This window comes from Serinus canaria, chromosome 12 (genome assembly GCF_022539315.1).
Source record: "Serinus canaria isolate serCan28SL12 chromosome 12, serCan2020, whole genome shotgun sequence".
Lineage (NCBI taxonomy): Eukaryota > Metazoa > Chordata > Aves > Passeriformes > Fringillidae > Serinus > Serinus canaria.
In genome coordinates this window covers 4,456,844-4,482,276 of record NC_066326.1, presented here as the reverse complement: position 1 = coordinate 4,482,276, position 25,433 = coordinate 4,456,844, and the positions used below count along the sequence as shown (strand labels likewise).

The following is a 25,433-nucleotide window of genomic DNA, read 5'->3' as shown; positions in this document are numbered from 1 at the left end:
CCCTACCTGATGCCAAACCTGCCTATCCTGGCACTGGTTTGAGAAGAAGCCTGAAGGGAACATGTCTGTGCTGCAGGGCACTGGGTTTTGGCTCTGGTGTAGGTGCTGAGGAGGAGTGTGAAGGGCCTGTGTGGGATGGTGTTCACCCACCTCTTGAAGACTCTGCTGTTCAGGTGAAAGTCTGCAGGGCTGGAGTGTGCAAGGAACAAGCACTTGTCACTATGGGAAAGGGAGGAAATGTGTACAGGAGAAGCAAACTGGAAGCTGCGAGACGAGCATAAGATGACAGATTCTATTTCCAGATTTTCTTTAAATTTGCTCCTTATTCTCCTTCACAGGAGCTTGAGATGCAAGCCCGGGCACACGGACTGTCCCTTGTCCCATCCACAGGCCTTTGCTCCCCTGACATGGTCAACAGGGTCATCAAACAGGAGCCTGTGCTGGACAACTGCACCCAAGACATGATGCCACACCACACAGACCTGTCCTGCACCACCACCCTGGACCTCACTGACGGCACCATCACCTTCAGTGACAACCTGGGGAACGTGACTGAACCAGCTGGCACCTACGGAGTTCCTGCCAAAATGGGATCCAAACTGGAAGACATCCTGATGGACGATACCCTGTCCCCCGTGGGAGTGACTGACCCACTGCTCTCCTCCGTGTCTCCTGGGGCATCAAAGACGAGTAGCAGGCGGAGCAGCGTGAGCATGGAGGACACTGACCATGCTTGTTAGCATCTGTTGGCAGACCTTTCATAAACTGCTTTGGTTCTTTGATCAGTAGATGAAATAATTTACCTTTTGTAGAATTTTTTTGATTTTTTTTTTCCCCTTGTGCTTCATCAGTGTGTGTGCGTGTGTGTATATATTATATATATAGAATTTTTTTTAGAATTTTTGTGAAGAAACTTGTATATTCTATTTTAAAACTACCAATGCCTCCACAATATTGTACAGCATATGTACAGAATCTGTGAACTGGATTCGCCAAGAACTTTGAACTGGTCAAATCTACTCAAAGCAATAGAATTACAGATGAAAAGTCTGTTTCTACTGGGGGGGAGGGGGCAATTGTAGGATTGTAAATGCAACCTATTTACTTGGAAACAAAATGTAAAGTTTAAGAATGTAAAAAAAACAACAACAACAAAAGTCCAATTTGTAATTGTATTAATTGAATAGTGCTGCCTTAAAGATACAGTGTCCCTCAAATGTTGGTCTTACATGACAAGTGTTTAGGGAAAATACCCACCTGACTTCACTCAGAAAAGAAACTAAACCCAAGTGTTAAGACATCCTGATTGTGTTGATTGTGATATAAAATGCTGTTGCTGAAACTGCAGGGAGATGTGAGTGTCTCAGAGTGTTGTTTAATTTTACTCTGAGCTGATTTGGGTTTTCCTTTTGATCATGGTTCAAGTTTTTCCTCTTAAACTTTTATTTTGTTTTGTGACACACATGAGTGGCCTTGCCAATGGCAAAGCAAGCAGGAGCACTGTAAGTTGGGATACACTCTTTGGACAAAAAATATTATGCATATTATAGCTGGGCACATTATGTTGTACATATCTAATTGGCTTTATTTTTTTTTAAATTGCATTGTACAGTTTCTTTTGATTTGCATGGATTCCTTAGTTATCCTCAACTTTTTGTTTTAAATTTATTTGTATTTCATTTGTAAGATTTTTGCCTCTTAATATTGCAGCGATTTTTTGACATTTTTAAAACTCATTGGAAGTTTTCTGCGTTCTTTGTAAACACTTGAAAGGAAGCTTTTATGCAGGGTTCTGTGTTTTAAGAGAGATTTTGAGAATATTTTGTATATTACAATCTCACTTTGAAAATGTTTTTAAACGCATTTAAGGTAGAGTAAAAATTTAGATTAGGTAATAAAACAACTCTGTAGAGAAACTGAACTTACATATTTATTTTTAGTGATACAGAAAAAAAGTAGTAATATGCTTGGAAACATAACTATGTAGTTAATATACCCGTTAGAGCAATTCGTGTTCTATTTCAGCACTGGGGCTGACATAAGAGAAAAAAAACAACAAAAAAAAAGAGTAAATTACTGTATCTGCAAATAACTGTTACTTGATAACAATGTTATTAATTTTTAACATGCAACCATGTTGTAAAAGTAGTTTGGTGCATTATCTACTCAAGTGTAGTCCTATGCAATAACGGTAGTTTTCCTTGTATTATATCCAGCCTAGGTGTTCCACGGAGGTGACAGGTGTTGTTTGGAGGGAATGGAATTCTCCACAGCAGCCTACAGCTGACTGGCAGGCGTAGCTCGTTCAGAATGAAGTGCCTTAAACTCTAGTTGTAGTCTTCCTCGACTAGCACTGACTGAAGTGTGGCATAGACAGAGCTTTAGGGTGGTGGTGTGTAGGGCCTTGAGGTGTAGCATGGTGCCTATGGATAGAAAACCAGAGCTTCCCTTTCTCCTTTGTGCTACACTGGAAATTACATAGGATGAGTGCAACGGTGAGTAATCGGAGTGCCAGTTTGGCCAGCTTTCCAAGAAAAACTTGGGCTCAGCAGGTGGTGTTCAGAAACCAAACGTGAACTGGGTAGGATGGGGTGGCTGGGGGTAGTGATGGGAGTTCCCACAGCGCTGAGACATCCTCTCCCAGACATTTCCCCAGGAGGGTTCCGTGCTGTGGAATGGGGGGGGCAAAGTGTCCCCTGCCTGGCACTGCTGCTGTGGAATGGGGGGCAAGGGCTCCTGGTGTCCCCTGCCTGGCAGCTGTGCTCCCAGCACAGGGGCTCAGGCTCTGCAGGGCTGTGGAACTCGGGGTCTGTGTTCCTGTCACTCTTCCCGTGGCTGTGTCCAGCCCTCCCTTCCCGCTTGAGCCCCCAGCGATGTGTTAGCGTTGACACAACCATGGGGTTGTGTGTTTTTTTTCTTTTATAGTTCTTGAAGGAGGAGCTGCGGTTGGGTTGTAATGATGCCTCTCCCCCTCAGCCCAGACAGCTTTTGGGAATGTGTCTTTCCTAGGGTAGAGAAGCTCTGGCCCAGGCAGGACCAGGAGGCTGCAGGGTGTGCTGTGGGTCACCATGGTCCTGGAGCAGGAAATGCCTTCAGTCCCTGCAAGGCAGCTGTGCCATAGCTCTGAGTCAAATGTGGGGATACAGGCTTCTGGTGCTGCTGTTTGGCTGGGTGACAGGTAGGAAAATCTGTAAAAAACGGTTGTAGCTGTAACACAGGGCTGTGTTGCCCTTCCCCAAAGAATGGGGCAGCTCTGCAGTGTTGGTACAACAAATCAGGGTGTGCATGCTGGAGTGTAGTAACAGAGAACCACTGAATGTATTGAATGAAGCTTTTGGTTTGGTGCCTGCCCTGGGCATTCAGAAATTCAAGTCTAGACTGTGGTATATGAATATTTTTCAAGCTTATGTGAAACCACTGGTACTCTCTGACAGCCGTGACTTCTGATTTTTGGCTGTGTGGATGTGAGTTAGGATTCAAGGCCAACCATTCCATCAAGAGCTGGATTCCCTGGCAGAAGTCTCCGTGGATGCAGCAGCTGTGTTGTGAGCTCCTATACCTTGTGTTTTCTGGGGTAACACATAACTTGGCCATGCCTTGCTCACTGTTCCCCCTGTGTTTCCTTGGGTTACAGCTCTCCTCTGAGCCTGCCCACCCTTGGAATGGTGGCACTGCAGTGGGGACACCTCTAGGAGACACAGAACACCGGTGGGTGCTAATGGGAGGTGCCTTTGCCCGTTTGAGCACGGTGGAGGGTGTGGCTGTGACATTTTGGAGGGGTTGGTGGCCGGGGACTGATGCAGCAGTCACAGGCACGGTTTGGCATGGGCTGGGTGGAGTGAGATGGACAGAAGTTGTTGCCCAGTCTGGTGACAGTGATGTGTGTGACACTGGGCAGCAGTGGCTTCCCTGAGCAGGTGGGTGGGGAAATGACCAATTCTCACTTTGCCAAAGCCATGCAACAGGCAGGGACGTGCAGAGTACCATGAAAAGTTCTTCCTTACTGCTTTTGGCCTATAAAGCAATATTTAACTCTTACAACCTGTAAAAGCAAAAAGAAGGTACATAAGGAAAGCACAAAGCACAAAATAATGCACTTACATTTATGTTGTTTGACATAAAATGCACTGGGGGGGGAAGCTGATGTTGATAATAGTATAAATACCTATATTTCTTGAAAAAGTGACATTAATTACTGCCTCTTGCTATGATGCTTGGTACTGTAATGTTGATATTCATCTGCTGTTGACTGCAGCAATAATTTGTGTATGGTCCATAGCACTGTAAATTATGGATCAATATTAATGTATCCAATGAAATAATTTGAACTGTTGTTCTTGATAGATGGATTAAAGCATTTGGTTTTTCACATACATCTGTGTAAAGTCCCTCGTTTTCCATGTGAGTGGATCTTGTTTTCCTGTGCATTTGAAGTCCCTGCAGTGCTTCTGTGTCTGTGACTTGGCCATGGATGTGTCCATGTCCCTGATCTGGTCTTGGTTGGCATCTTTGGTTCCACCAGAGCTGTCCAGTTGTGTTTGTGGCAATCACACAGGGGAATGAAGCTGCAGACCAGACCCCACCTGGGCTTTGGAAGTGCATGCCGAAGTGGAAAGAACCAGAGCTTATGGTCCAGAGTAAGGAATAAAACAGGTGGGTTTTATTTAACACAGGCCCCTCCCATGGCCTTTTGTCATTTACCTCCCTCCCTCCCTGTCCCTTGGAGCTCATCAGGTGTGAGGTCATGGGCTCTGTGAGGCCTCAGGGTACCTGCCCCCCTTTGCCTAGCTGTCACTCCTGCAAGGTCACCTGTCCCCAGCTGTCCTACACAGGAGCACTTTACCCCTTCTTCAGCTGTGCATGGTAGCATCCCCATCCCCTCTCTGCTCACTCCTCCCAAATCTCCTCTCTGCCAACATGCAAACAGCTGCTCCTGGCTTCTGCTGCTGAGGCAACAGCTGTAGTCTTGTTATGTCTTCCCATCTTCATTATTTCTCCTGTCTCTGTTGCTCTCATCCCTTCTGGTCCTGTTCTTCAACAGCCTTTTGCTTCCTGTGCTCACAGCATTGAGTTCCTGCTCTCTGTGGACCTTGCTGCAGCAGAATTGGGGGTTATTGAGTGTTGTCTCAGGGGCCTTGAGCCCTGAGTATAAACAGGAGTATTGAATTTGACCAGTGTCTTGAAAGTCTGATACCTGTTAGAGTAGAAAATACCTAATTCAGTTGGATTAAAAATTACTAGCTCAATTTAAAAACCAACCCAACAAAAAATGCCTGACTCTACTAGAACTACAGCTGAACAGTCCCACTCCTTCTGCACAGAAGAGACTTGGGTAAAAGCTTGTGTGTTTCCAAGAGGTTTTGTAATGTAATTTCTTTAGAAATTAAGCATAGTGTTAGAATGTAGTAGTAGTGCATTAGAAAATCTATTTCTTAGCAGCCTAGGATGTAATCGCTATTTTGAGTTTGAGTTCTTGTTTGTATTTAGACTTTGCATTTGGTGGTCAGTTGGCTTTTTTTGTGGTCAGCTTGGAAGGAATTTCTTGCTGTAGGTGGCAGCACCTCAAGGTTTTGGCTGGGTTGGAGAACCCAGGAAGAGCAGGAAGAACACGCATCATGGGGATATTGGCTGTAGGGATTAGATCTATGTTAGTAGAGAGTTGGTGGCAGCTCTGCTTAAAAGCCTTTTCAGTTGTGTTGGACAAGCCTGAAAAATTCAGCACAGGGTAAGAAAATGGATTTTAAAAGTAAGTCCAGCTGTGCCTGGTGTGGTCTCTTTCACTGGGAATCTCCATGTCCAGGCTGGAGGATGCTGAAGGGCTTGGTTGTGTGGTGTGGTGGCACAGCAGGACAATGTCACCGTGTCACCTCATTGTGCTTTCCTTTCCAGGAGACCTGGGAGCCCAGCAGCTCCCAATGCCAGGAGGGGGGTGGTGATGGCTCTGCCTTGGGCTCAGCAGCACTACTCCTTCTGCTCTCACGTCTGGGGATGGTCCCAGCACTGCAAGTTGTCCTACACTGTTGCTCTAGCTCCTTTGAAATATACTTGTTTAAAATTACGGGGGAATGGCTTGGAAAAGTGTTCCTGAGTTATTAAAACCAATGAGGCTTGACAGGATGCTGGCTCACAAGGCAAATTTGTGTGCACTGAGCAACACCGTTGTCTTTGCCTGTGACCTGAGCTTCACCCTTCCTTGAAACTGCTCCTTTTCCAGCTCAGTTTCTGGGTGTGATGCTCTTAACAGGAGCTGTGCTCTACATCACAGAGGGAAATGATGGTTCCTGTGACAGAGCCCTTTGTGTTAGTGCTGTCCAAGAGCTGTGCAAGGAAATGAGAAGGCTGCTATGGTCAGCAGGAAGGGCCAGGGCATAAAAATATTTATATGCAATATTTATGTGCAAAGTATGAAAATATCAATTGTTCTTCAACATATATATATGTGTGTATATATATATATATATATATATATATATATATATATATGCGCACCATGGGGTTGATGTCCATATTGAGGATGCTGCCTCAAAGCAGGGTTTGGTGGATGGAGCACACGGCTCTGGGGGCTCTGGTCCTGCTCAAACTCTTTGCCTGCTCTCTTGCTGTTGAGCAGCGCCTCTCCAGAGCTCCCTGCTCCCTCTGGCTTTCCTTCCGTGTGCCTGTGGCTGCAGCAGGAGTTAGACTTGCATTAAAAGAGTGGGGAACAGCACACTCTTGTGGGGCTATGTCCTTCCCAGCACAGACCCACCAGGCACGGATTCCTGCACTCCATCCCGGCAAACCCCCCCTGCTCCAAAGCGAGTTGTGATTCACTTGGTGTCGTTTGCAGATTGTTTTCTGTGAGTGCAGCGTGTAATTCACGCCAGGGGTATCAGCTCCAGGCAGGCAGGCAGGCACACAGCAGGGGAGCAGGTGCTGTGTGAGGAACGGGGCATTGCTCTTGTGTTCTGCACTGTTCCTTTAGCCATTTCAAATACATTTAGTCAAAATCTTTTAATGTCTTCAAGACCTTTGGTCTGATCCTCATTTTACACTGAGTACACTGAATGCTACTGTTCACTGGGCATGAGTGATTGCTGCTGCAATACTCCTTTATGCATTCCAGTACCACAGAATCATAGGCTGGTTTGGGTTGGGACTTTATTAATCTTCCTCTTCTTTTTTCCCTGCTGAAAAGCAGTTTATAGAGCAGGTTGTTGCAAAAGAAATTACTTCAGCACTTGTAAATAATAAAATAACTTCATATTCTCTGACCACTAAAGTAATTTTGTTCAAACAGATCCATGCAGAACTTGCTCTGCAAGGACCCAGCTGGGACTTTCTGCTTTTCTCTTCGGAGTAATGCATCATAAGAGAATAAGCAGAGATCTTAGGTCTAATATAATAGTTTTGTTTGAAAAACCAGGAACTAAATCAATGCTGAATAAATGAAAAAGAATTAAATCCATGCTAGACATTAAAAAAAAATGCACCTCAAACAATGAGGGGTATTTTAAAAAGTCACTGTTTTGTTAATAATACTTTCCACCCTTTTCCCTTGATCTTATGATGACAAGCCTGGAAAAGGCACTTTTTATCAGACACTGAAGCAATTTTGCTGCTGTCATGTGCCTTTCTTGATACACACATATTAGTCACGCAGCCGTTTTATGTTCTTTAGCATATTTTAATATATAATTAAAAATGTGCCTGTCTGCTACCAAGCAACCAAGCACGTCAGGGGCTGATTGTGTTCTGTCACCCACAGCAGAAGGGAGGGTAAAAAATAATAATAATCATGTGTTCACTTTTCAGTCCTAATTGTGCCTCAGCTCCTTGGATATGTTGTCACAGACACAACCACTGTCTTCTAAAGGCAGAGGCAAAGCCAATGTGGGGGAATGGCTGGGAGGTGACCCACAGCCAGGTCACTGTAACCAATAACACATTGGCCCTGCATGCTGAGCTTTTAATGTGCTTTTATGACTCTTTAGTTCAGTTCACCATGGCCCTGCTAAGCTGCACCTTGGCTTTCCCTGGAAATGAAGTTCAAAATGCCTCTGGACTCCTGAAAGTCTCTCCCAGGACATTTAAAATAACTCAAGTTGATGTTTGTATTGTACCTCCTCCACAGAGGTAGATGGGAGCAGGACAGTGTGCTGCAGGACACTGACTTGGGCAGGTGATAATCCTGTGCTTCATTCATTTCTAGGTTATCTGGTGGGAAAAATGGCCCACACAGCTGCTGGAGAGGAGGAGGAGAATTTGTGAGTGTGCCCAGGTGATCATTGTAAGCACAACATTAAATGGCTCTCAGCACCTTTGCCCCTCAGTCTGCTGTCCCTGAGGCTCTCTCATGCTCCCAAAAAGTTGGGGTCATGGAATATTTCAGGTTGGAAGAGACCCCAGTGGGTCATCTGGTCCAACCTCTCTGCTTGATCAGGGTCATCCCAGACTGTGCCCAGACAGTTCTGGAATATCCCCAGGCAGGGACACTCCACACCTTCTCTGGACAGTCTGTTCCAGTGCACAGTCACTGCACAGCAGAGAAGTTCTTCCTCAAGTTCAGGTGGAACTTTCTCTGCATCAGTTTCTGCTTGTGTCCTCTTGTCCTGTTGCTGGGCACCACTGAGCAGAGCCTGCTCCATCCTCTGGCTCCTTCCTTCAGGCACTCACGGGCCCTCACCTGCTCTCTTGTTGCACTGTCTCTGTCCTAGCAAAGCTGGTGGATCCCTGAGAGAAGCAGGGATGCTCTACCCACACAGTGGCTGCTGTCAAAAACACACTGAATGAGCTTATGTTTGATGGTCTGGAAAAAGGAGACAAGTTCACTGATATCCTCAGCCCCAGCTTATTTAACTCTAGAAATTATGGGTTTATTTTTAAGAAGTTGTGGCTCTGAGGATGTGCTCTAAAGCTCCTTGGTAAGCTGGTACCATCTGTGTGAAACCCTGTCCTGAAACTGGAGAGATGCCCTGCTCTGGAGAAGGCTGAGCAGGGCTTTCTGTGTCGTTTTAACCACCTCTTCTCCAGGCTCAAGAGGAAAAGGGATTTATATGTCACCTCTATGCCACTCTTCTCCAGTCTGTGTCTTTCAGGTTCGTGCAAAAGTATTCAGGCACACACTGTGGGCAGAAATGCAATCATTAGTTCCAAAGTTTTTCAATTTTAGTAGCTTTTATTATTTCAGCAAAACAGAAGCCAGCACATCAGCACAAACCGGTGTGGGACAAAAACACCAGGGGAAAAAACAAATAATGTTGTAAATAATTCAAAGGCTGTTTGTTGATTGCAATTCCTTTGATTGGATCTCCAGGGAGAAGGATGGCATTGCTTTTACATTTTCCACCATCAGCATCCATTATATAATCTGCTCAGAGTCTGCCAGGATCCTGAGACACAACACTGAAGCTGCTTGAAGAAGATGAACTTGCTTGGAGTCCTCTAATGTCTCTTGGCTTTCCCTGCTGCCTTATCTAACCAGAAAAGGCTGAGATGGGAAAGGAGCCAGGGTCTGGCAGGTAGGAGGAGACCTGTGGCAGATGTGGGGACACCAGGGGGTTCTGCAGTATTGCCAGGAGCCAAACTTTGGTTTTGGGCAGCAATGCTGCAAACTGTGCCCTCTTTGTCACAGCAGTGACTCTCAGGGGTTACAAAGTGAAACCACCACAAACACTTGGGCAGCAAGAGGAGACTTGCCAGCATGTCCTCAGTATCTGAGAGTCTCAAGACAAAAGGCTGTGATACTGCCAGGAGACAGTTCCCATGTGGTTCACAGCAGCAATATTTACTGATCTGTGACTTGTGATGGTGCCTCTAAACAGACTGTGTTATTCCCTTAGACTGGGTGCAAGGACTGGCACATGAGCTTCTTTGTTTTGCTCTTTTGAATTTGAGAAAACAAGAAGAACACCAAGAAGAAAAGAATGACGAGTAAAGGTGATAACCTACTTGAAATATTTTATATAGCATAGAAATTTTGCGTGGTTCCATACCATAAGTCAGCTACACCTGCTTGTGTCAGGGGTCCAAGCACAAGCAATGGTGGGACACCAGTGGCAAAGGCCATGGCTGTTACCAGCTTGGGTTAACTAAATAATGAATAATCCTGGTCACTTTCCCTGAAAGAAGACCATTTGCTATGAACTACACTACTGGTATTCTGTGGTTTCACTTGTGAGCAATCACTCCTTCAGCAATAATAGATTCCCTTTCAAACAAAGCAATTGAAAAAGGCAAATCACAATAGATGCCAATATTCTGCTTATTCCACGCAGCTCTGGAGTGTATGGAGTGTCACAGGTGCTTCTGGATTTATCTTGTTTAAAATTCAGTTCTGCCCACTGCCTTACAGTGGCAAACAGCTCAGGCTTGGGGCAGGATTGTCACCTTGGGCTTGCAGCTCTTCCTCCAGCCCCATCTTGCAGTCCTTGACCCACAGCTCGTATGCTCTTTCCAGGGTCTCTTCACTCGTGTCATTGAATATGTCTGGAAAATAAGAGTTGTAGTAAATAGTAGTAGAAAATAATAGGACATCCAGTGGAGCTTTTCCTGCCTGCACCCACTGACTGTGGCTGTCACCCCAGTTTGTGAGAGCCTTGTGTCTTGTGTGTGGAGACTGAGCTTCCTGGAATTGGTGTGAAAAGGAAAGAGATGGCAGAGATCACAACCTGGTACCATTTATTGTTTCTGTGTTAGGGGTTGGTTAGCTTTTATTTTTAAATCTTATGAGCATTTCATCCCTGATATTAAACAGATATTATTTAGTTTGCAAATATTATTTCTAGGCACAGTAAAAATTTAATTCCTTTTGCCAAGGATATTTAAAAAATATTTTCAAGTATAGCAGAAGAACTGTTTTTCTCTTTTCCCCTTGCTGGGTTTTCTGCCAGAGCACTGCATTTCCCTTTGCAAAATGAATTAGTTAATCATAATGCAATTAATTAGACATCAGTCCTTAAGAGAGTTCTGGGGCTTGTACACAGGAGGGAACCTGTCTCTCGATGGGTTTACTGAGCTGTGAAAAAGTGCAAGAAATGCATAACTGCAAAACGCAGAGCACATTTCCCAGGCTGTCGCTGCCCACCAAATGCTCAACTGCAAACACAGAGCGCATTTCCCAGGCTGTCACTGCCCACCAAGTGTCCCCTCAGGAGGCTCCCCGGGGTCCCTCAGATCGTACCGGCCACGCCAAGGCCGGCGGCCAGAGCAGTGCATTTCACTTTGCAAAATGAATTGGTGAAGTGTCCCCTCAGAGGGCCAAGTGTCCCCTCAGGGCTCCCCGGGGCCCCTCAGGCCGTACCTGCCACGCCGAGGCCTGTGGGCAGGGGCATCCGCAGCTGTCCCCCGCTGTGCTTGAGGCGCTCCCGCAGGGCTCTCTGGATGAGGGCCCAGCTGCAGCCGCTGTGCCAGACTGGCAGCTCCAGGCCCCGCATGCACTGCAGGATCTGCTCCTTGTCCTCGGCGGCCAGCAGCCCGCGCGCGTGGGCCACGTACGTCATGAAGGCCATGTCGATGTTCACGGCTTCCCCGTGCATCAGCGACGGCAAAACTCTCTGCGGCACAGCAAAGGTGGGTGGCTCAACAGGTTTGGTGTGGCAGATAGGAAATGAGTGGGGTTTATTGCTTAAAGTGTCCCTGCAAATCGACATTTGACTCGCTGCGGTTGCTGGATGTTGGCATCTTGTGATTTATGGGTTGCTAGGATGATGCATTTTGCGCGTGATTAATTGCAGCTAAAATCTCCCATAGGGATCTAGGATCTAATTCTCCTTCCATCTAAATCACTGACAGAGCACCATGAGATGGAGGGATGGACTCTGGATATTGGATAAGATGTAGTGTTCCCCCTCATTCCTCAGTGGAAATTTCTCCCCAGCAATACAGGCTATGGCCTCCATGCCTTTTTGCTGTTACAGCTCATGTTGGTGATGTCCAGTGGCTTCACTGCAATCTGGTTTTCTTTGAGCTTCAGTAAGTGCCCAGTAAGAAGCAACAACTGGATCGAGGTCTGAATTAGAAATGGGTAGAGGTGTGGGGGAAATGAAGCAGGAGAAGGAATCCCTTTGACACCAGGCTGGTGTGTTGGGTGACCTAGCATGTGCAAATCTGGAGTTTCAACTCCTTTTCACAAGGTTTTCATGAAGCCTATTGATTTTTTTTATTTTGTCTTTGAAGGGGATATTGCAATATAAAGTCTGTCACTCACCATTTCCAGCTCTGGGCTAATAAGGTGTCCAAAATCAACCAGTCTGTCCAGGTCATCCTCCCAGAGGTTGGGAGCCAGCTCTTCCAGCATGGTTTCAATGGCAATCCTGGTAGTCTGCAGTGCAGCATCCCCATGGTGAGCAAAGCTGTTGCAAGACTGGAACTTGGTGTCCAGTAGGTATTTTCCATGGTTCTTGAGCAGGTCAAACAGCCCTTTGTGTTTCATGAGGGCCATCTGGGACAAAGAAGAGATAATTAAGGATAATTGTCTGATACTTGTATGTGCTGTTGGAAACTTGAGTGTTTCAGTGGGTTGGACTGAATTAACATGTTATACACCAGCTCCCCTGCTGCTGGGCAGCTCTGCCCGTGCTGGGGACTTGCTACATGCTCCCATGGCCCAGCAGGTGGTTTCTAATGAGCTTTGATTATTTGTGTGCCTGGAAGGAATCTTGGGACTGGATGGTGGCCATCCCCAGGACAGGGACTGGGTGGTGGGGGCCACCACCTTGGAGTTGCTCTTTGAGCAATGGAAGGAGGGAAAACACTGCAGTATAGAGAATATGAGGGTTTAGAAGTGATGTTCTTGTTAGAAGCACATATCTTTTCCCTCTCTGACTCATGCATTAGCCTCACCCCTGCAGTGGGGAATGGTGACCTGAGGGTTTCACAGTGCCTGCCAGAAACCTCCAGATATCCTGGGGATTTCTCACTGTGCAAGCACAGAAAATTGCTGTTGATGAACTCATCTCTAATACACTTTAATAGCTTGAACTCCGCTTTATCAAAAGTTTCCAAAGCTCTCCAGACATAAAGCCATTTGCTGAGTACTTTCCAGGTAATTTTAGAAGTAGAATTTGCCTCGCAGGAGATTGATTGACCACCCTCGACATACCCACTGAGGTAGGTGCAAATGATCTTGCAGATTATTAATCCCCAGCATAATGAGCCTCAGATTCTCTGCCAGGAGTTCATTACAGAGTGCTACAGATCAGCCTCAACAGAAAGTTGAGGCTTTTCTTCCCTGGTTTTGCCGTGTCTCCTGTGAGTTTTTGCTGTTTCTGGTTGTGAGTTTTGAAGTTTCCTCTGCAGGGTTAGTACTGGACACTGAGTATAAGGGATGTTCTAACAAATTTAGCAGCTGTAAAAAAACTATATATAGACTCCATGAGAGTTAAATTCCTCATGCACCCTTGATGGCCCACCTTGATTCCTCTGAGTTGTTTATACAGTGCCATGGATGCTGCTGGACATTTTACTTTCCAGTACTTAAAAGGGGCAAGAAAGATGAGGACAGATTTTTAGTAGGGTCTGTTGTTTTAGAACAGAGATAGTGGTTTAAACTGAAAGAAGATATATTCAGGCTAATTGTGAGGAAGAAATTTTTTACAACAGGGGTAATGAAACCCTGGAATGATTTTTCCAGGGACTGGTAGATGGCCCATTCCTGGAAATACTCAAGAACATGTTGGATGGGGCTTTGAGCAACCTGACCTAGTGAAAGGTATCCTTGCTCATCACAGGGGGATTGGATTTGGTGACCTCCAAAGGTCGCTTCCAACCCAAACCATTGTATGACTTTTCAATTTTGAAAACTGCAGCTGCAGAAGTTCATACCTTTAAAATTTCCCCGAGGCCGTTGGAGATGTGTCGCCGAGGGATGCTCTGGAGGAAGGACCTGTCCAGGAAACTTGCCACGGGGGGGGTGTAGCCCCCGAGCTTGTTCTTACACTGCAGAAAGTTCACCCCATTCTTGGCCCCCACGCTGGCATCCACGTAGGAGAGGAGGGTGGTGGGGACTCGAATGTAGGGAGTGCGTCTCCTGTAGAGTGACGCGGCGAGGCCAACGATGTCCAGGCACACGCCCCCGCCGATGGCGATGATGGGCTCCGTGCGCCGGTCCAGGCTGAAGCTCTGGACCTCGTGCAAGATGTTCAACACCAAGTCCATGGATTTTGTTTCCTCAGTGGTCGGCAGGGCAAGGATTTTGTGCTGGACGTTGTTCTCTTCAAAGTATTCTCTGACTTTGGAGCCGTAAAGTTTGTCGACAACTTCGTCTATGACGATGAAGCGCCTCAGTTTCCTCTTGCTGGCCGTGGCCAGCTCTATTTGCTGGGGGTCAGTGATGTGACCCCAGAGCAGAGTGGTGTTAGAGGGCTCCAGGATGTTGTACGTTTCTACCACTTTGTAGCAAAAATAGATGGGGGCTTCAATGATCCAGGAAATCCCACCTTCGGAGATGCACTCACCTCTGGCAAGGATCAGAAAACATGGCTTGAAATCATTATATTCTTAGCTTGATCTTTGCATGTCTGAACTAGTTTAAGGATATTGCTGGGAGATAAAGAATGTGGAGTCTCCTGCTCATGCACTGCAGAAACATGGGGCTGTGAGGGTGGGACACCCCATGGGTGTCAGGGCTCAGCAATTTTATTCATGGAGAAGCTCTCCAAGGTCTAAGTGAAGAGTTAAATGTCTGAATTCCTACACAGCATTAAAAAGATACGGTCTGGAAGGGCTGGGACATGTTTTTCATTTAGAAGTTGAAAACCCATAAAGAATAAGCCAGCCCAATCAACTCAGCTTTCAGAAAGGGAATGGGGAAGAGAAGAGGTTTCCAAAATTTTCTACATTCATGGAAGAATCATCCTCTGATGATGTATCTGGTTGGTAGGAGTAAATTTATTCCTGTCTATCTATACACAGCCACACATCTCCATTCAGACCAGTGTTTCTACAATGCCTTAACTGAACTAGCAGAGCTCTACCTCGAAATAGGTGTGATGGAATAAGAAGTGTTCCTGGAGAGGGAAAGAAAATGATTTGGGTGTTGGGAAACATTTCCACACTTGAGTTTTCAAGGGTAAATAAAAGCCAAAATTAGTTATCTATCTAAACAAATGAAAAACACAGCCCTACAATTCCTTCCTTCTGTGGGATGGGCAAACCAGGGAAAAAATAAGTTGGGAATCAAAAAAGAAAAAAAAACAGGCAGAAGGAAATAGGAACATGAATTTTATATAAGACTGTTTTTTGAGCTGCATTTTGGTGAAAAACGAGTTTCTGTGATATTAGTTGGATAATCATGTTTCCCTACATGCCTGATTTCTTTTCGCATGCCTGAACATTCACGTGGAGGTCAAAATAGATGCTTCTCTGCTTTCTTTACCAAATTGTCTCTAAGTTTTAAACTCTTAAAATCTCTAATCCCTTAAACTCCATAGCTGTTAAAGAAAGCCAGTGAGGATTTACACCTTCCAGAAAATTTCTTCCGGGCTTTTTAAATATGGTATCAGAAAAAGCATTGTTGTGTACATTTCAATGCACCATCTTATAGCTGTACTTAACTCCATGTACATTCATCTCTGGTGTGTGACTCTTCTAAGAGACAGGATGGTTTGGAATATTATTTGGTGGAATCAGCTTTGGGTGCTGGATGATACAATCAGTACCCATTGCAACCCCTCTGCTCTATGAAAATCACGGGCAATTTGGGGCAGGACATGCCCTTGTGGGAGCATATATCAACTGAGGATTTTTCTGAGTGTTCTTGGTCCCTAGGTTCATCCTTCTATGACTGAGGTCCATCAGGCTGTTTTTGGGTCTGTCAAAGTCCTGCTCTACCTGCTGCAGCTCTGCCTGGGTGATGCTCATGTGCAGTCACTGCCAGCACTGGCGAAGGTCCCTCTGACCTGGCTGAGAAAAGGGTTAGATTTGTGCCATTAGAATCTGAGCATGACAAAGGCTGGAAAACTTCTGACATGCAGAAGAGAACTGTATTAAAAAAAGATCTGGATCATGAATGGAGCTCCATGTGCTTGTGAAAAGGAGTATGCTGTAATTAAAAGATAATTAGCTGGAGAGATGTACTGTCAGCAAAGAGCTGTGTGTATCCCTGGGGGAAAGTTTTGTTTTTGCTCTATCTGAAGCAGCATTAGGTGACTTCTGCAGTTTGAGGGATGTGTTAAGGGTTTTGCTCCTGTCAGTAACAGTTTATTTTTCCCACCTACCCATTTCATTTGTCTGCAACCACCTCTATAAACCCATCTGTCTCCCATGCCTTGGCGTGAGATTTTGCGCACACACAGATTGAATTTTCACAGAAATGGAGAAAATGAGCCCAAGTGCAGCACACAGATGTCCCTGCGTAAGCTTTTCAGAAGTTTAAAGAAAATTCCTGTCTACAAAAAAGGAGAAACTGTTGATAAAATTCCCTCTGTAACTCTGAGCTGTGTCAAGGAGCGCTGCAACCACCTGTACTGCCATACTGCTCATGTTCCCAAGACATGTTCCCAGGTTTGTACACTAGGTCAGGTTGGATGGGGCTTGGAGCACCCTGGTCGAGTGGAAGGTGTCCCTGCCCATCTCAGGGGTTTGGATTAGATGACCTTCAAAGATCCCTTCCAGCCTGAACTATTCTGTCATTCTGTCATTGTGGGTTGAAGCCACTATGGCACCCAAGACGGTTTTTCCATCCCACCAAGAAGACTGCCCAGTTTGGCTGGCCAGAGCAACACAGGCTCCTTCATATACTCACATTGTTGCCTCAGAGAGGGTGACCTCAGCCTCCTCGTTGGAGAGGGCTTCTCCTTTCTTGATGCGGCTCCACGTGCTCTTGACTCTTACCAGCTGGAAATCTGTCTGCCGGGGCTCCTGGGGCATGGTGGCTCCTGGGACTGCTGCAGCACACGCCTCCTCTGTCACCAGCATGCTTCCAGAAGGTGAAATCTCCCTACCCAGAGATCTCCCATCAATTGGTGCCTTTGAGGTGCTTTTTAAAGGCTGCAGGTTGACCAGGCATCAGGAGGGGAGGTCTTGTCTCCATGTGAGAGACTAATTACAAAACTGAGATTACCTAATCTGGGATGCATGTGAGGGGTGGCAGGAATGTTTGAAGACACGTGCGACTACCAGGATGGGGTTGTGTAATCAGCTGGTTTTATAATGCTTAAGATGTACAATAGAAGTTCATACATTAACTTCCAACATGATGCCCTACAGCAAATTTAAAGTTATGAAAGGCAGTTTGTGTGATTCTTCACATCATTCAGGAACCTCCTTTGCTTAGCAGAGCCTCTGATCTGGCTGCAGCTGTACACTGCTCTTATGGGATGAGACAGGAGCAGAAGCATGGGGATCAATACCAGCTGGTTAAAGCTCTTTTGAGTTCACGTTCCTGGGATTTTCTTGAATTGAGGAACCAAACTATATATATATATATATATAATAGATATTTTTGCTTTTATGGTGGGTTTAAAAAAATTATCAGAGAGCATTTATCTCCTGAAGGGCTGTTTGGGGCCTGAGCTGGGTTTTGATCCCCACGTGACTGGGGGATACAGAATTCACTTTTCCATGTGATCTTCCAGCTGGGGCTTTTGGAGGGCCCCAGGCTCAGGTTGCCACACAAAGTATTCCCTTGGCATACAGCTCTGTGTGCTGAGCACAGGAAGATCTTCCTTTGATTTCACCAGCAGTGCCTGAAGGCACAAACCTGTCTTTGCCACCTTCTCAGCTGTGTTTCTGAAAGCTGTCCTTGTTCAGAAACAAAGATCAAGAAAACCAAGATCAGATGTAAAAGCAGTGGCAGGAAAAAAATGAGTCTTAAAGAACCCATTGGACAACACTTTGTCATTGCTTTGAGCAATTGCAGCCAAACTCACTTTGGAACCTTCATCTATCTCAAAATTAATATTGAGAAAAAGTTGCAAGAAAAATCTCCAAAGCCATGTAGCCCTGCTCCAAGAAGTGCCTAACTCTAGACGCCAGTCCTCACTGCTGGCTTCATCTCCAGATGGCAAAGTGCTTTTTAAAGAGGACAGGCTGTTAACCCCATTTTGTAGAAGAAGAAAATAGAGTCTCAGAAGTGAAACAACTTCCCAAAGTCACCTTAAAGCTAGTGCCCTTTAGATGGTACACTAAAGCTCATAGCCTGTTTACCAAATACTCATCTGAAATTTTAACTCCCAATCTAAATACAATTTTTATTGCTTTCTGCATGAACTGCAATTCTAATGCGGTTTGTTGTTTACTAAATCATAAAGTAGAACAATCTCAGGTATGCCAGTAGGTCTGGTTTTTTTCATCTTATTTATTTGTTTTTATTAATGACAATACAGTCAGCATTGAGACTTCTTTTATTTGCTTTTCTTTTACTCTTTCATAATGTGAATTTACTTATTTTCTATTTATACTTCCCTATTCTATTCTAGGGACAATGAAATATCTTCTGTTACATTTGAGAAGTTGAAAATTTAACTTTCCACAGTCCAGCTGATTGCCAGCACCAATGACTGCCATGTCTCTGTACCTTCCATCCTGCAGAGGGGCTGCACAGAGCCCTGTGTGAGCTCCCCCAGCCTGTTCATCTTCCCTGCTCTGGGCTCTCTCTGCACACTTTGCAGGTACATTGAGCCTGTCCTTGAGTGAATGAGCCCAGGGTGATACATCCCAGAGGTGACAGATGCTGTTCTGGTTATGGGGGAGTCCATAGTTCCTCATTACCTTCAGTTTGTGTTTCCTCCGAATGAAGAGGAGATGGCCAGCCCACCTTGGCTCCATCACACACTCTTTAAGGACTTTGCTTTAATTCCTCACCAGCCCTTTCTGCCCAACTCTTCTGCAGCCCACTTCAGGCTTTTGGATACCTGGGATGTTCCCACTGATGCCTCCCTCAGGCAGTCCATTCCTGGGATCCTTTCTTGGGGCCCAGATCAGTTGGTACCAGCCCCAGCCTGTGCAGAGGCCTGGCCCCCAGAGCAGGGGTTACTCCAATGTGTGGCTGTACAGGGCAGTGGTGACCTTGTGGCTAAGGACCACTTGTAGATAATCTGGGGTTCAGAGTCCTGGGACATTTTTGGCCCCATACCTGGTGGTTTAGCTGGGGCATGTCTGCGATATGTAACTAGAAGGTTATGAAACTGCCAATTAATCTCTTGAGAGCCAGCAGCTTCCCAAGGTCAGGATGTGAACTTACTCTTACGTAAAGCAAAGGAACTGAAAGTCGGCTCTTTTGTTGTGCCTTTCTCATGTCAGATGCTGTTGGATCTCACCTGCTGCCTGTGCTCTGGGTGGGACAGGAGGGTGCAGCCCCAGCCTGGAGCCATCCTCCCCACGCAGCCTCTCCCCAGGGCTGGGGCTCTGCCCTGGTGAATGAGGGAGGAGACTTTGTCCCCTTACCGGGCACCCAAGCACCGACCTCCTGCTCTGCAGAGGCAGCAAAGCCACCACAGCATCCTCTGAGGCCAGGGGACAAGAAGGAACATGCACAGCCCTTCAGGTAAACTCCCCGTGTGGGGTGGGGAGCTCCAGGAGAGCGGTGTGACAGGAGGGGACAATGTGTGATGCCGTAGAACTGGGTCCCCACCTTCCCCATGGAGAGGGTGCCTGCAGGCTCTGTGGCTTGACAGCAAGGAGCAGAGGGTGGGTTTGTCAGGGAGAGGAGAGAGGCTGAACACAGGAGATGAGTTTGCAGGAACCTGGGGTGGAGGGAGTGGGACAATCCCAGGAGAAAGGAATGGTGGGGTCATGGACACTTGCAATGTCAAGAGAGCTTTGGCGGTGACTAATTTCTGATGGATTGTCATGCTTTTTTCAGAAATAATTTCTGTCCCTAATGGAGCACTGGGGAGATTCAGCTTTTCAACTTATTTTCTAGCAGTAGAACCTGTAGATGCATCAGCTAGTGTGTATTTTCCTTGCTTTCTCCTGAAGTTCAAACAGGATTTAGATTCCTGGTTCCTGCCATGAGCAGCACCATCCTCTCTCTGGCTGCTTCCTCATGTACCCACTCCAAACCTAAGCTCCTACCTGTCCCCAGGCCATCACTGCTGGCTTTGCTGCAGGCTCTGGCACTGTGGATGCTGAGGCTAAGGCTGAGCTCTGCTGGGACATGCCCCCTGCAATGTCTCATGGCCACTCTGGTTTTGGCCACGCTGCCCACTCACCCCTGTCCCCACACAGGCCATGACGAGCCGTGTGCTGGGACATGCGTTTACACACTAAGGCAAAGAGGTGAGGGTTGGGGTAAGCTGTTGTCAATGCCTGAGGTGCCTTGGTGAATATGATGGCTGGAGCTGTTGGGGATGGTTTTAGCAGACTGGATTTCCAGGTGCTTAGCACTGAGCAGCTCCTGCCAAAGTGCTTGGCACAGCAGCACCAAACAGTCAAGCAGCAAAGGGTTCAGGTAGATCAGGTTCAGTGCTCTGCCCTGGCTGGGAAGAGGGGATCTTTTGGAAGGCATTTCTGGGGCTGCAAAAGAGATCTAGAGCCTGGAAGGTGAAAGGAGGATAGCCCTAAAATGGGAACGAAAGATTTGGTCTTTTTGGTCTTATGTATTTGCTTTGTTTTTGCCAAATCCAGACTGTCTTTTAGCTCTGTGCCTCCTTCAGGTGGCCCCCTGCAAACAGTAAAGCCTTCTCTTTTCCCCACCTAAAAAGTCCAATCTGAGCACAAACTGTGGAGTTTAATTGTGATTCGGGAGCAGCGGGTCCCGCCTGGCATTGCACTGCCTGGCTGCTCAGCGGCCACTGATGTCCCACATGTACAACCTTGCAATCCTGACTCCTGACTTTGGTGTGAATCAAAAGTTCCTGATTTCAGACAGAGTAGAAGCTGCAATTTATCGTTCAGCTTAGTTGTAAAACAGGGTGGCTGTGCTCTCAGCACCTGCCCAGAAAGATGCTGGCAACCATTCTGCTGGCAAGAATGGCTCCTTTTAAGAATTGACACCTTATCTTTCTTTATGAAGTTGCTGGAGACTTAAAGCAGCCCTTTCCTGCTGTTTCATGGTAAGGGCTGTTTTCATCATTTTCTTCCTCTGAGTTTTTTCTTTTCTCCCACTGATGATAATGCACTAGATGGAAAATGGAAAAAGATGTCGGTGCATATATAGATCCATAGGGACACAATCAGGAAACCTAATTTAGTGCTTAATATGTTCCAGCAGTTTTTCTGGGATTGTGTAAAACTATGCACTGAAGTGGAGCACTTTTTCCTGGAATAACCTTAAAAAAGGTAGTTACATAAAGTTTAGCTCACCTTGGTGCTCAAAGCCTTGGGCAGGGCAGCCAGCCCTGAGCTCTGCTCTGACTTGTCTGGTGCTTGCATAAATGAGGGCAATTCTGACCTCTGCTGTTGGCCCAAAGCATCACCAAGCTGCAAAAAATGCAGCACTCCCTGCAAAGGTTGTGTAAGCTTGGATGGAGGGCTGCTCCTGGAATGTTCTGCCTGTGCCCTCTCCCTGCAGCACCTCCTGGCTCTCACGTTTGGTGTTATAACACAGCTTACAAAACAGCTGAGGGTAAGTCTTGTTTCCTCCCCTTTGTGTGACAGGCAATCCCTGTCTGTTACTTATCCAGAAGCAGAACATGAAGATTAGTAAAAGCTGACATGGATTATAAACGTGTTTTTACCTCTAAATTAGCAGAAAGCCTCAGAGTACTTGGCAGGGAGGATGAGCAGATCCCAACCTCCAGCACTCTCCAGCTGAGCAGTGGGAGCCCGGGATGCTCCCTCATGTAGTGGTGAAAATGCTGCAAGAAGAGTATGTGTCCTCTTCACTGGAAGTGTACCTGGCCTGAGGTCAGCAAACCAGCATGGTTTGGGAAAGGGCTGGTTACTCCTGCAGCTGCAATTATTTATAAAACTGCTGGAAGAGATAAAGGCTTCCGCTGATGGTTAGAGATTGGGATGAGATGTAAATCATGGCATTGTATCACAGAATCACTGAAGGGGCTGGTTTGACAAGATCTTAAAGCCCATCACATTCCATTCCCCTGCCATAGGCAGGGACACCTTCCCCTATCCCAGGCTGCTCCAAGTCCTGTCCAGCCAGGTCTTGGACACTGCCAGGGATCCAGGGGCAGCCACAGCTTCTTGGGCACCTTGTGCCAGGGTCTCATTACCCTCTCAGACTAGAATTTCTCCCTAATAGCTAATCTAAACCTACCCTCTTTCTGTCTGGAGCCATTCTCCCTAGTCCTGTCACCACATGCCTTGGAAATAGTCTCTCTTCATCCTTCTTGTAGGCTCCCTTCAGGTACTGGAAAGCCACAGAAGTGAAAGAGATGTCTTTTTTCACTTACTCAGTGTAGTTCTCTGCACCTTTTCTATCACAGGCAATAAAACCCTGCCAGGGGCAATCTGCTCCACCCCAGCCTCTTGGCCTGTGTCTCACAGGTGCTTTCATAATGCAGCACGTGTTTTCACACTTGAGGAGTGAGGGAGTTCCTCTGAACTTTGCCTCACCCTCTGGGGCCACGGCTTGCTGTGATCTATGGTGGATTGCTGCCATAAAGGTTTTTTGGGATCTCAGGGCAAGTTCAGTGCCATGGGCAGCATTGCTTTGCCTCCCAGAGCAAGGTGATCTGGATCTTGCAGATGTTTCCACAGCCTTTGAAATGCTGACATGTTGTGTGGTGCACAGCAGCCTCCCTGGCACTGACACAGCTTGGGGACACTTGTGCTTCCCATGGACACACAGATCCTCCTTTTTACCAAGCTTCACCCACTGCCTGCATCTCCTGCCTGGTTTGGTAAGAGCAGTTTTGGAAGCATTCTGTTTCCTCCAAGGAAAATTGGACCTGGAGGAGTAGGGTTTGTATGCAGTTGTTTGGTGTTTGATGTTTGTCTTGGAGCTTTAAAAGCACAATTCATGTGTTTAAAACATTCTTATTCTTGATCAGCTCTGAGGGGAAAAAGGGAGAATGCATGCAGCAAAAATCTCTCAGAAGTATAGGATGTTTTCAGTTTGAAAAGGTTTTAATGATTGTTTTCACAGCCCTTCAAAACCTTGTATTTTGTATTAAAAACAAACAAACAAAAAAGCACACTCATGTTTATGTACTTTAAACTTCACTTCTACTGATTGAGCAGTTACAAAATCATTATTCTTCCTTTTAATTTCCATTTCAGAAACTCCAGCTGGGCACATTGCTGAGAACCTTCTCAAAGCCAAAGAAATAGCCCTCAATAACCCTCATGTACCTGAACAGCTCAGGAATTACTTACAAAAAGCTCTTGATGTTGCTCTTGGACTAGACCCTTACCTGGATGCAATGGCAGCTTCCAAGAGGTACAGATTCTCCTTGGTAATTGGTGCTTTTGTCTGTGATGGGATAAATATCTTGTTAGATTTTCTGTCTAGAACATGCCAGAAATGTGGGGAAAGTGGAATGAGACTTAAGTACACCCAAACATGTAGCAAAGTGTGCATGGATGTGTGTGTGTGAGCCCACAGCCTGCAGGAAAGGAGGTGAGAACAAAAAGCTTTAAGCGTAAATTTTTGGAGCTAATCTGCCATCTGATTGTTGACTGTGGCAGTGTCTGAGTTGGAGCATTTCCTGGGGAGCACCAACCTCCACACTGTGCCTGCTGGAAGGCTCGAAGAGTGGGCCCCTGGATCCAGCTGGGATAAATTAGGAGTGAAGAAAACCTGCACCTCTGGATCCACCCTCTAATAACAGCCTTTAGATGTGGCTTTTATCTCCAAGCACTCAACAAACATTAATTAATCTGCTAACTAAATTACTCTGGTAACTAAACTAATTAATTAAACTAATTTAAGGTATCATTAATTCAGAAGTCCAACTGATACCCTCATTATTCTTTTTTGAGCTACAGTATATTACCCAGCCATGTGGGGTCTGCTAAGCAATTCCCATTTATCAGTGTACATTTTGATATGTGGAAAAAGCCAGTTCTGTCTAAAATTGACAATGTGTAAACTGTTCCAGGCTGTGGATTATGGGAACGCTGAGCGTTCTCTCTGTTGCTGAAATAATAGCTGATAGTTGTTTGACTTACACTTGCTGTAGGATAATAGCTATACATTATCTTATTAAAGTTGTTAAAGCATTTGTGAGGGGCAGAAAAGAGGTTATATGAAATGTTCTACTGTTTAAGTCTTGGATTATCTGACTGTGGCTGACACGGGTTATGAATTCTTTCTCATTTTACTGAGGAGTGGAAGGGGGGAGCTGGAGGAAAAAACCCATGGAAATGGCTCTAAATTCTGGCCCAAAGAATGATCACCATCCATTTCTGGTGGTTACTTTCTTCACATAGGGTAATCTAACCTATCTGGAGGCTATGGACTTCTTCCAGTCCTCTATTGCCTTCCCTATGTAATAGGTAACATCTCACTTCATCCAGAGACAGTGTCACAGGCCTGACTTCTGTGAAATAGCAGCTGGAGGCACCCTGCTTTTCTGAGTACTTTGTGAGGAAAAACATTTTTTTTTCCTGCCTTGTAAGAAAAATTTGGATTTTATATATTTCCTTCTATTCTGCAAAGAAACCTTATTTTTGGGTGGAACAAAAATAATAGTTGTAAAACTGAACAAATCCTGGCCAAGGTAACTGCAATAATTCACTCCAAAGCAGCAGATAGATAGAGATCTGTCTGGAACCAGCTGAAAATGGGAAAGCTTTGGGGTTGAACAGTGGGGAATTCTTTCCTTTAATCCCATGGCCCCTTCTTCCTAAACCCTTATGGCTGGGGTGGCTGCCAGCACTGAGATGTGCTTATTGCCAAACTAGGTTCTCTCAGGACTGGAATTTAGGGTACTTGTGATGCTTCCGGGCTAAATTTTTATGGTCATGCACAGATGGAGGTTTTCCAGGAGTTCCCTCTTGGTTGTTGCTTTTTATGCTGAATGCTCAGATTTTGGTTGTTATCATAATACTGAAATGTCTTTTTTTTCCAGAAAAACTTCACCTGAGCACATCCCAGGGGATGCTGAAGGAGTTGAAAGCAGAGTTGGGCTGCAGGAAACATGTGCCTCTGGCTCTTTAAATGGCAAGTTGCTCAGCCAAGAGGGTAAAAATGCACCAGATTGGTGTAAAGGCTGTCACTGGATTTGAAGCTATCATCCTTTACTTTGTCTTGAGTAAGGGGAGGATGAATGCCATGGGAATTCTCAGAAAATGTGGGAAATTACTTATGAAGAAATACATGAGCTTCCTGTGGGCTTTGATCTTCCTCTGGCACAAGTTTTCCTGTACCCTGCCTTCCATGGCCTTGTATTCACTCACATGTGCCCACACAAGAATGCTTTAATTCCCAGTGCCAGCCCCATCCCTCAGTCAACAGCAAAGAGATCACCACCCTTTCTGGAAGGGAAAGGGTTGGAAAAATGCTTCTAGTTTGGGTTTGGGATGTCTGGTAGGAGTTTATGTGCTTTTTGTGGTGGAGGTGGCTGTGGCCAAGCACTGCACCTTTACAAGTAGAAATACCCAGGCTTGTATCC

At 45.9% G+C, this 25,433-nt stretch overlaps 2 protein-coding genes across 8 annotated transcripts in view; one reads left to right on the top strand and one right to left on the bottom strand.

Annotated features, from left to right (window-relative positions):
• The window catches only part of MITF (melanocyte inducing transcription factor), a 99,412-nt gene extending 95,039 nt beyond the window's left edge, over positions 1 to 4,373 (top strand). For all 7 annotated transcript variants that reach the window (XM_030227961.2, XM_009091175.4, XM_018915230.3 and 4 more), the window contains one exon: positions 339 to 4,373. In XM_030227961.2, the coding sequence (XP_030083821.1) occupies positions 339 to 740 (402 nt within the window). In that variant the 3' untranslated portion in view covers positions 741 to 4,373. The remainder of the gene's footprint in view (positions 1 to 338) is intronic.
• Positions 4,374 to 9,804: 5,431 nt separating this feature from the next.
• On the bottom strand, positions 9,805 to 16,893 carry LOC103817203 (2-epi-5-epi-valiolone synthase-like). The gene is made up of 5 exons (XM_009091305.3): positions 16,721 to 16,893; positions 13,801 to 14,434; positions 12,185 to 12,418; positions 11,279 to 11,531; positions 9,805 to 10,464 (listed from the first exon to the last, which is right to left on the bottom strand). Exons 1-5 carry the CDS (start codon positions 16,891 to 16,893, stop codon positions 10,325 to 10,327), a joined length of 1,434 nt encoding a protein of 477 aa, XP_009089553.2. The 3' UTR covers positions 9,805 to 10,324.
• Between the last annotated feature and the right edge of the window lie 8,540 nt (positions 16,894 to 25,433).

What these genes read in the sequence shown, in the direction of transcription:
- LOC103817203 (XM_009091305.3), bottom strand. Translation starts at nt 16,893, where the DNA reads ATGCTGGTGACAGAGGAGGCGTGTGCTGCAGCAGTCCCAGGAGCCACC. An exon ending in GCCTCGGGGAAATTTTAAAG is followed by an intron (nt 12,419 to 13,800) that starts GTATGAACTTCT and finishes TCTTTGTCCCAG; the next exon opens with ATGGCCCTCATGAAACACAA. An exon ending in TTAGCCCAGAGCTGGAAATG is followed by an intron (nt 11,532 to 12,184) that starts GTGAGTGACAGA and finishes GCTGTGCCGCAG; the next exon opens with AGAGTTTTGCCGTCGCTGAT.